Source organism: Phoenix dactylifera, chromosome 17, assembly GCF_009389715.1.
Source record: "Phoenix dactylifera cultivar Barhee BC4 chromosome 17, palm_55x_up_171113_PBpolish2nd_filt_p, whole genome shotgun sequence".
Taxonomy (NCBI): domain Eukaryota; kingdom Viridiplantae; phylum Streptophyta; class Magnoliopsida; order Arecales; family Arecaceae; genus Phoenix; species Phoenix dactylifera.
The window spans coordinates 13690511-13701953 of record NC_052408.1 but is presented as its reverse complement, the minus strand read 5'-3'; the positions used below and the strand labels follow the sequence as shown (position 1 = coordinate 13701953).

The 11443-nt window shown below is 36.1% G+C and overlaps 1 protein-coding gene across 1 annotated transcript; it reads right to left on the bottom strand.

Annotated features, from left to right (window-relative positions):
- Window positions 1–289: 289 nt before the first annotated feature.
- Window positions 290–8299, bottom strand: LOC103716762 (proteasome subunit alpha type-2-A). Its single transcript, XM_008804915.2, has 11 exons — window positions 8042–8299; window positions 7881–7957; window positions 6539–6603; window positions 5193–5239; window positions 4515–4590; window positions 3927–3994; window positions 2305–2374; window positions 1861–1946; window positions 1595–1657; window positions 1438–1503; window positions 290–563 (listed from the first exon to the last, which is right to left on the bottom strand). The coding sequence occupies exons 1-11, from the start codon at window positions 8080–8082 to the stop codon at window positions 515–517; spliced, it is 708 nt and encodes a 235-aa protein (XP_008803137.1). The 5' UTR covers window positions 8083–8299; the 3' UTR covers window positions 290–514.
- Between the last annotated feature and the right edge of the window lie 3144 nt (window positions 8300–11443).

Below are 11443 nucleotides of genomic sequence, written 5' to 3'. Positions count from 1 at the left end.
AGCATTCTGTTACAGTCGTCGTCAAGACATTGAATAAATCCTCAAGATAACAAGGGATTATAGAAGACTAAAACATCACGTACTTCAAAAATAAATTTTGATGATATAATAGATTTGAAACACACAAATACTCTCTCTCTTTTTTTCTAAGAGTAAAAGCTGATCGCTAGATGTTGCAAGGTCGCCCCTTTTTCAGAGTATGACATGCTCTACACGTGCTTCACATATGCTCCACTTGTTATATGGGTACAACAGAAAAAATATAGCTTGTGAGACGGATAACCCTTGATTTGAACACACGCCCAGCATGGGTAAGCATTTCAATAGATATTTTAGGCAAGTCATTTTGCAGGTTATAACTTCAGTTGTGCAGTATCAAGTAAAGAAACCATTACAGCTTGAGAAATTTGGAGCAAAATAGATGAAACCTGGAGTAGCAAACTTGAATGTTTAAAAAAATTGTACGCATTAAAACAAATTCAATATCCTCAGCTGGATACAGGATTTGATAAAATTACTCCACTTCAGCCAGGTAATCATCAATCTCAGCTGGAGTAAGTACTCTGCAACATAAAATGAAATTTAATGAGTATGACACCGATTATAAGCTACCACCCTGAACTCATGACCATTCCTTTTGCATGCAGCAAGGTATGACTACCCATAATCCAGATGATTACTGCCTCCCCATACATCAATCACAACTTTTATCAATTTGCAGCTATTCATAATATTACCGTTAAGATTCGTTTCTCTTACTAAATTTATTTATGTTATGTTTGTTGCTAACTGATGAACTGAGAATGCAACTGAGTGAGAATCAGCCAATCATGGCACACTCCACGTAATTTATAACTTTTCCTTGCTCTTTCAGCATCCAAACATAGCTTTGGCAAAGGCTTGATGAATTTCAAATGCACAAGCGCTACAGCATTCAGTGACTTCTTGTTTATAACAGGAATTTTACAGGTAAGTTCAGACAGTAGAATAGGATATGGAGGCATATGTAATAGCATTACAATTGCCAAAACTTTTCTTTTTTTTTTCTTCCTCCTTTTCCTTCTTCTTCTTCTTCTTTTTTGAGACCTGGAGGGGCTAAATCCCCACTTTCTATGCAGACCCCATCCCATAGGGGCCGTAGCAAGCACAATTAGTATCAAACCCCCATCTCGTAGGGGCAAGAGGTAATATCACACAAGCAAGCGCTTCATGGTACCACCTAACTTTTCCATAACTCTACTAGCGCTCAATCAAATTGATGTAGCCTAACCAGTACATCTATGCCAACTGATGCAAAAACTAAGGTTAACCCATTTTACTTAGTTAAACATGCAAACAGTGCAATTCTATGCGTTAGACACGATAAACTGATAACATCACTTAAAACATTGAAACACTTGCTCAACCATTTGCCGAACAGAAATTGAATGAGCATACCTGAATTTACGGTCAGCACCAATAATTCCAATTTCAATGTTCTTGCTTGAAATTTGACCTTCAAACCTACACATTTTGCAACATAATGCATTAGCATCACAGAAGAACTAGGTATACGATGAATGAAAAATGTTTCAAATGAAGCATATGAAAATACCCTTCTTTAAGAGTCAAAATGGCAGTATGGACAGCATCATCAAGCTCCATGTCATCAGTATACCTACAATCAGAAGAAAGGTTTCAACTTGTGATGAAGCAATAAAAGCTGATGCTTGCAACAGCAGATATTCCTCCAGCAAGCAAAAAGCATGGCAACAAACATAGAATTTCAGAGATGAATTAAGGTTTTTTAAGAAAGTGGTGATGGAGGTTGTCTGATAGCTCTAAGGGGGATTATGGATGACATCAGCCAGCACTGGGTACCTCTTTTCAAGAAATGTCTTTGCATTGGAAACATTTTTCCCCATCGCAGATGCTTTCCAAGCAAAATAAGAACCTGATGGGTCAACCTAGAAAACAAGGTTCAAAGAAATAAGAAGTATAAGATTTGAATTGTCACATCATGTTAATGACAGTAGACATAAGAAGGTCAGTAAAAAAAAAGATTGCAAGAAGCTACAAGACTTGCCTGTACCTATTAAAAAAGAACCAGATGCAGATTAAGATCAATTCATGCAAAAAATCATCAATTTAAGATGTACATATACATTATTATATGAAAAAAATAAGTTACATTGACAGCTCCTAACAACAGGGAATGTGCCTGAAAGAAATTATTAGGAATATCATGCACTAAACTCAGAATCCTCTACTGATGATGAAACCAGTAAAAGGGCGAAAAAAAAAGAAGGTAAGATGCCAAAATACCTGATACAGCTGTGGACCATTGTCATCATATCCAGCAACCAGCAAAGAAACTCCAAATGGCCTTACACCACTGCAGGGGTTAAAGAAAGGGGAAAGAAAAGAAAGCATGAATTATAAGAATTATCATAAGGCTTTCTTTGCAATAACCAGACAAGCAGAGTGTCAAGCTGGCATATCTGATTGTGCACCTAAAGTTGGAGGTGAGACATAACATACCCATTTGAAACTTTGGTAAGGGAAGTTTGGTTTTGTTACATACATGAAATACTTATCCATACAAGTGGCAATGGCTATATGAATTTTCCGTGGTTCATCCGAGTTTGAGAGCATAGACCATTGGATCTCAACCTGACAGCGGTCATTTATAGATTCCTGGTTATATCCTGTGTTACCTGGATACTGACCTCCAGCTCCTAGAATCCGTGCCAGATACATATCCGAGTTGGATATGTGTCAGATACTTGGATTCTTGTTAATATTTATTAATCACAGTTTGTGAAAATTGGTGGAGTTAATTCCTCCAACAATAAGTTCAATCCGCTATAATGATGTTCAAAGTGAGCATTCAAAGATTAGTTAAGAATGCAATTATTAAAATAATTTTGTAAACTGTAATTGTCTAAGATCCTTAAGCTAATGGAATTTTTAACAACTAATGTTTTTGATATTTCTTCTATATGATACTCTATATATATATATATATGTATGCATGCATGTGTGTATGTATACGTATATATGTACGTATATATGCATATGTATGCATCTGTATGTATGTAACTATATGCATAAATATATATACTAGTTAAAATTATTTTTCTGCATATCCTTGCATCTCTTTTTTCTCCTCTTGCCAAGTACGACATTGGGACACGTGCCCGAATCCGATTCTCATGCCCGCGTCCATGCAACACTAGTTATGGCAAATTATAGATAAAAGAGAGACCAGCCATGATACCTAAAAGGCAGTCAACAAGTATGGATACAAATGCTATGCAAAATAAGCTTCAGAATCATGAGGAAGCCGATGAAGGTTACCAAAGTCTTGAAGGGAATCTAATCAACATGGAAAGAGGAAACTACATCTAAAAGCAAAAGTCAACTGAAGTTCAACTTTGCTTTCATTCATTTTCAAATAATAAGTCAACATCTAAAAGCAAAACTTAACTGAAGTTTAACTTTGCTTTCATGCATTTCAAATAGCAAGTCAACCAGTTCAATTGACCTGGTTGAAGGTTTGACAAACGACATTGGCAAATCAGAAGAAAGAGGAATTATTCAATTACCACATATAGTGAATCTTGTAGCATTTTTGACAGAGGTAGTATGACCAAAAAAAAGAGATTGCGCCACAGAGAACTAATAAGTATAGACTAATTAAAAATTAAGGCGATAAAGAAGAGGCAAATAAGCAGTTCTGGTGCGGCTTTAAAATTTGAAATTTTTGGTTAACAGTTGATTCATATGTCATTGCCAGCAAAGGAGGAGATATCGTCCATAACTTAATTATAATATATATGTATGGAAAAAATTCATCTTTGACAAATAAATAGGCTTTTTCATTTGCTAACAATTGGTAATTCTGATGTGTATCCTTTAACAAAGCAACTCAAAAAATAACATACCCAGATTGAGTGAACTCCTGCATAACAGCTGCAGTTTCCCTAACAAGTTGGGTAACTGGTATAGGCTCCTGAGATCATGAATTCACAGTAACCATCAGAAAGAATGATAAAACAATATGAAGCAAAGACAAATGCAGAATTATTGGCATTATTATAGAACAAAAGTCCAGAAACGACAATTAAGCAAAGAAACTTTGTACAAACAGGTCCTCACTATCATGTGTCCATTAAAAAACTTGTACTTTTTTCCATCAGACAGCAAGCAAAATGATGCACAAGTCTACGCTAACTGATTGCCTTCAATTTATTTGTTTTCCAAAGTGTAAATTGAAATAAGGACTGTGTTCAGGGAAACTATTTCTCAAATGAGTTGTATAAAAACATATAATATGTGCATTTTTTGTTTTTCTGGTAAGCAGCATATAAAAAATATGCTTTGGGGGGATTTAGTAATAACTATGCTACTACTATGTGTAACGCAAAAAAAAATGCAGAATGTTCATGAATGGGAGGAAGAAAAAACAATAATGGAAGTAGTTAGACAAATCTTGCTGCTAGGTAAATAGAAAACATTTCAGCTGACCAGACCTTATATAGTCGGTAATACTGTTGTGCTTGTTTTCTGCTTTTTCTCACAAGAACGCGGGAATCTGGGCCCATTCCACTGCATATAAATAGACAAACAATTGAGAGAAGAAAATAAAATTAATGACGGCATCTAATAGAAAAGGTGATTCTGAAAAAAGCTGGCAAATACTTAGCAATAGCAAATTATGAGCAATAGCATATTAGAAAGGCGATCAAGGAATCCCCCATTTCAAATGTCAAGGGAAGAGATGTCAGCATTCTGCAGGTGTCAAATTAACCTAATCATAAGAATTTCATCAGGGAATCACACCAATGCGCTAGTTTGCATTCACTGTACTAGGCTTCTGTAATGCCAGTGATGGACAATTTAGAAGGCAAAACCACTAACAAAGTTTCTGACATGCACTTTTCTCACAAACATTTATCGATTCAACAGCTTTTATTGTTTATAAAATTCACAATTACTACAACTATCGCCATGGGAGATAATGACTATATATCTGGAAGCATGCTAAAGGAGTCTATAAACAGTTATCATATTAGAAGTCCCATGATAACGTCATGTATAGAATCAAAGTTCAAAATTAGTTTGGAGGTCACATAATATTTAATATCATAAACACAATATAAGCAACTTAAATAAATAAAGGAATGAACATAGTAAGTGGCACATAACACCTGTAAACAACTCCAATGTTTGTTGTCATCAGCTGAATCTTTTGCACCTACAGTTAAATAAGTTTAAAATCAAGCTTCCATGTTCCAAAGAAAAAGCAAACACAGAGACTTAAGATTGGATAAGTGCCCAGAACTTATTGATAAAGCTGAAGGTTAACTGCAACTCCACAAGGAAATGTGAATGCTAGAAAGAAAATAAAGACAAGGAAAAGAGCCAGACGTTGTAATCAGAAGCTGATCAAATATTACAATGTAAGCAGACGTGAGGAGACTTATCTCAACGAAAAGAAAAAGCTTCGAAGCATATCCTTCATTAGTCAACAAAATATTCAATTCTGAAAGGAAGTGTAAAACAGGACTTCAACTGAACATAGTAGAACCCATATAACTAGATTATCCATATTAATTCATCAAGCATTACTTGACAAACTCAAAAGGAAAAAAATACGTTGACATCTGTATTACTACTTCCAGTCATTATCATTTAGACAAGAAAATTTCAGAAAGGAAATTGAATGTAGTAGAAGTATCGAAATCATGTGCCTCTTGGATCTACAAAAAAGCATGCGTTGACTTGCATGCAGCAAAATTCAAAGGTGACAATCCTAGAGCCAACCAACCATTTCAATGGGAAGCTAAACATCCTCAGACTAATTAGAGTCCTTAAACTTTCAAACTGCCCAAACAGCTCTTGAGGTTGGCCAAAGTACAGCCAGCAAGCATTACCTTCACCAACTGGTGAGCATTTGACTCTTATAGATGTCATAGAAGAGGGTGTTAAGAACATAAGGGTGTCCTTTGAGAGGAACGTGCCATACAAGAGGGAGCAATAGCAAAGACTCAGGATACTGAGGTATCTTGGTCTCGCTAACACAGACCCCTAAGGGATGCTCCAAGGAGTCATGTACATCTTCAGGCTAGCCCGCTCAAACGCCTTAAGGCTCATTAGTAAGACATGTAAAAGTCCAAGGGGGGTTCCCCGGTTATAGGAACTTAAATTTGCAGGCAGTCATAAAATGACTCTTCATGATGAGGTCCAAAATTAAAAATCATGATGCAAGCACACTAAGCAATACGCAATCAAGCAAAGTGAATCCATTGCGTTTCAGTTTTTACTTTTTACTTTCTTTATAAAGAAGTTAGCAAATGATACAAACCAAAAGGATGCATAAAAATAATAAACATGTTTAAACATGAAAAATACTGTCTTCCCAATAAAGAAAGGTTAAAAATATCTAGGGTAAAACAGCTCGGGACAGGGAGAAAATATCAAATGAAGTTAACTTTGCCACAATCACATGAGGACAACACAGGTATTTCCAGAGGTGGAAGTGATGTGTGCTTACAGATGTCTCATCCACTAAGATGGAAGGCAATTTCTTCTCAGTTGCAATAACAACTCCATTGGCAGCTGCAATCACCACCAATACAAATATGAAAGCTTTAGATATGGTGTATAAGAAAATCAAAGATAACAGACTTGTGAAGAAAACATAAGGAATTGCACAAATGATGCTTAACAACTAGTTAACTTTTAACTTTGACCAGTCACTAGGATTCCACCACTGCATCATCTCAATCAATTTAACATCTAAATATATATGCAACATCACTTCCATCAAGTATAATAAAATAATCTAACCCTACTTCTTGTGGAACTAGCGAAACTCAAAGTTGCTTTACATCAAAGACTCATAACTGTTCAGCCATCTTTGGGAAGGAAAGGTCCAACTAGAACTATTGATAGTTATTGCTGCACCAGTCTCTAAGCCCCTCAAATGACAGCATAAGAAGAATAATTAATGTTAATGGCACGACGTGTCGTGTTCAGAAAACAATCAACAGGAAATAACATGACCCTTCGGTCTAACTTTCAAATTATCTCAGATGTTGTCGGGTCCTGGACAGGCATCGGGTTTATCGCGTTGAGATAAAGAATTATGAACTTATCTGGTAAATAAAGAAATAGATTTTTAGGGAAAAAAAAAGATTGATTTAGGAAAACAAGAAGCATCAACAAGAAAAAAAAATTGTGGATAAGTAATGATATCTGCTATCAAAATTTTCACGCTCTGTCATGGCATATATCCACATGAAGATAAGGTCAGCAAAGAAGAGATTAGGAGGCTACAATCTAGATAGCAATATATTAAACAAGAATACGATAAATCTTCGTCAAAAGTTGGAATATTTGAGCACGTCATAATTGCGATGATTTTTAACTACGATAATTATATTGCTCCTATCATGATTCTACAAGCATGTCAAGCACTGCTAGTAGTAAATTATTGCAAATAGGCTATGAAATTCAGGTCGGAATTCACACACACAGAGAGAGAGAGAGAGAGAGAGAGAGAGAGAGAGAGATTTTCATAGCTCAAATAGAAAAAACTAAGTCAGAACGAACCCTAGTTCAGTAGTTGGCACGCTACATAGAACCCAAACTAAGGCTAAAAATGGAGTTTCGTGGGTGAGAAACTTACCAACCCTCGACGCCCAAAAACAAGCAACTCATGTTCACTTTAATATAAACTATCAGACAGAAAGGGGCAAAAAAAAACGTTGGAAAAAGCTATTTTTATATCAAAAGACCATAAAAATAAGAAGAACAACCGAGCAAGAACCGATCTACGCCAATTGGTGTGGTCAAAGCAAGGGGGCGAATTCATCCAAGGAGGTGCAGATTACCCTTGATTCCAAGAGACGTTTGGCCGGATCCGACGGCCGTCAGAGCGTGCTCGATCTGCACCAGCTTCCCCGAAGGGCTGAATCAAGAAACAGGAGTTAGGATCTGGGGATTCGAGGGTTCGGGAGAAGGAACGGAAAGGGGTGGAAGGAACGGTGAGTACCTGAATGTGGTTAGCGAGAAGGAGTATTGAGAGTCTCCCATCGATCTATGGTTAACGACTCTGTGAGTCGAGCGATCGGCGAGAAAGGACTACTGGCGAGGGGGAGAAACCGGGTTATCCGTGAGAGGAGAAAGGGAGGGGAAGAGAACCCTTGCGCACGAAAACCCAGCGGAATGGGGGTTTTGTTCGCTATTCCGTCGTAGGCGATGGCGCAGGTAATGGTCTTTGATCTCGCGTGGACGTGGGTTTCTTGGAGAGAAGGGATAGTTTGATGGATGGCAGAGATTCTTTTGATCAATGTTATTTAAAATAAATTTAGTATTAGAAAATATACCCTGATCTTCAGGAGTTTACATTTTAATTTTATTTTTTAATAAAAGATAATTTTGGGAGACTGGAAACCTCTTTTTCACACTCGAGAAATTTTTCAATGCGGTGGCAAGAAAAAAAATGATGGATCGTTTATCGAAGATAATCTGGTATAAAAAAATAACTTTTGTATTAGATTATCATATTTGACATAAAAAGCAAACGAGAAAAATAGTAAAATAAATGATATATTTTATATCTATTTTTTTTCAAAATGAAGGTAAAACAAATATCACCCCTCCCATGTCGGATCATCGAGTTGGGATAATCTAAAAAGATCATTTATTAACAAAAATTTCCTCTCTTATATTATATTAATATTATATTAATTACATTAATATAATTAATATTAATTATATATATTATACTAATATTATAAATATATTAACATATTGATTAATAATATTTATAGATAATAATATATTTAATGCATTAATATAATTATTAGTAAATATTAATTATTGATAATTAACAAATATTTATTAAATATCAATAAATATAACACAGGATTTATTAATAATTAATATATTTATTTATATACCAAAACATATTAAACATCATTTATAATAAAAATATATATTTTTAATAGAATTTATTAATTTTAAAAATATTTATTAATTTATGTAAATATGTTTGAATATTCAAAATAGTTGATATTGTCGGCGTTTATGTAAGCTAGTCATAGATGGCCAATAAATGTACTGAAAAAAAAATGTTATTACTTGAATTATTTATTTAAATGCATTGTTGAAAATTTGGCAATATTTTCGTATAAGATTACCTACAACCAAATATTGTAATATTTTTTCTATATCGTTTTTCCAAACTATATTTCCACCTATCAAATATGAGAAAATTTATTTCTTCGCAATTATTTTTGTAGATAAATAATTTTCGACAATCATCAAATTACTTTGGCATACCCCAACCAAATGAACCCTTAAGGGCAATTTGGAGCTCAACATATTGGGGTGGCAATCGGATCAAGTCGAATCAGATATGGATCGGGTTGAATACAAGTTGAGTGAAAAAATTGTCAGCTCGAATCCAACTTGTTTATTAAATGGATCAGATTCAACTTTATATCTGGCCTATTTATTAAATAGATAATCTGACTTGACTTACATAAGCCATTTATTAAATAAGGCAAATCAAGTTAAATGGATTAAATAGTTCAAGTAGGTTTTTTTATGGATTATATGGATTTAAACAAATTAAATCGGTCAAGTTGGTTAGGATAAATAGGATAGAAATAGGTTATGCATATTTTATATGAGTTAGATAAATTTTGAATCTTCAGAATAAGTTGGGCTATGGACCGACTTAATTATTAAATAAGTTAAAATGGGTTAAATGGCCCCATTATTTCAGTCAAACTTGAAATGATGGGTTATTTGGGGATTCGAGCTGACAGGCTGCAACATACATTACCATCCGTGGAGCAGTCCGCCTGCGGGGGCTCCATCTCCCCTATTTAGTGGTCGCCAAGGGAAGAAAAGACCAAAAAAAAGGGAGATGGCGAGGGCAAGAGGCAGCAAAGGGCAGCAGGGAATGGACTTCATCTCCGAAGATGGGTTAGGCGGAGGGGGCTGAGGTGAGGGCGACGATGCACCGAGGTCATAGTCGACAGGGGATTCAAATAGAGGGAGGCGAAGAGGGCCTTGGCCCGAGCCCCTTCCTCTAACTTGTAGCAAATTTGGGCCCTAGGTGCGGCAACCATCTTGCGATGGCTGGTGATCAGAGCGCCCATGTCCATGTCCCTTGGCTTGGCGCCCCTCTTACCTTTGCTATGGGGGAGGATGACCATGAATAGCTGTAATAATGGAGGTCGAGGATGATGCATGGTCAACCAACATGTGGCAGTGGGAAGGGGTCTACGGGGAGCTCTGACTCATCCTCACAGTGGCGATGGTATGGAGGTGTTTTTTTTTTTTTTTTTTTTTTTTTTTTTTTTTTTTTTTTTTTTTTTTTGCTGAGACAGATGTCTCATACAAATTGGAAAAAAAAAATCAAAAAAATAACAAGTTCTAATGTGCCCCGAGTAATTTCCTCTCCTCTAGCCACAGGATCTATCCAGAATGGTTAGTTAACCACATATGAGGCTATCTAATATGCTGCCCTGTTGGCCTCAGGATGAGGTGCTCTGCCTGTAAGGCCATCCCGCCACTGATTATAGCCTAGATATTTCTTAGCAGCGGGTGGTGCTTGCCCATCCTCTTCACATCCTGCTGAATCCAACCAATAAGTGTAGCTGAATCGTCCTCGAGTACGACAGCATGGGCTCGCAGCTCGCGCCACACATGGTACACGCTAGTATGGGGTTTTTTTTCTGGCGAGGGAGGTTGGAAAAAAAGGAAATGAATGGAGTTTTCTTTTATTGCAAGCACCATCCATCTTTATTATAATGAAACAATATAATAATTTCATGGAAGCGGATCATATATCCATCAAACTGTTTGATGATCCATGTAAATAGGTCCTTTCTCGGTAATTTGTGAATTATTACAAGAAATGAACTATAGAACCTAGCTAAAATAGTTTGGTAGAAACGGCTAGTTTCTCGATCTATTTAGGGCGATTTACGATGGTTGGTCAGGCTGATTGGGGCATTCATTCAATTGAGTTAAATAGGTTAAAATAGAAAGAGAAAACATGCGTTAATTTGCTTCATAGTTCCAGCCAAGGTCAGGGGAGCAGCAGTGATTAATAATACGGTGGATGATGGTTTGGACTATGATTAGTTTTAACCGGATAAAACCAGTCATAAATTAGGTTTATTAGGAATAATGACAGGTCAAGTCATGGATGGTCCTATAGTGGTTAGTTTAGAATGACTACACCATAAGTTGTGCTCTCAGTAAAGTAATATAAAAAGCCATGACAGCAACAAGCTATTGGAAAGAACTACGACAAGAACAGATGGCAGAAAAGGAAATCGAGGCCAAGATTCGAGTGATAACTGACAAAAATTGAACTTCAAGTCGTATACCTGTCCCTTTGTTCTTTTCCATCTGTTCTTTCTCCTCTGCTGCT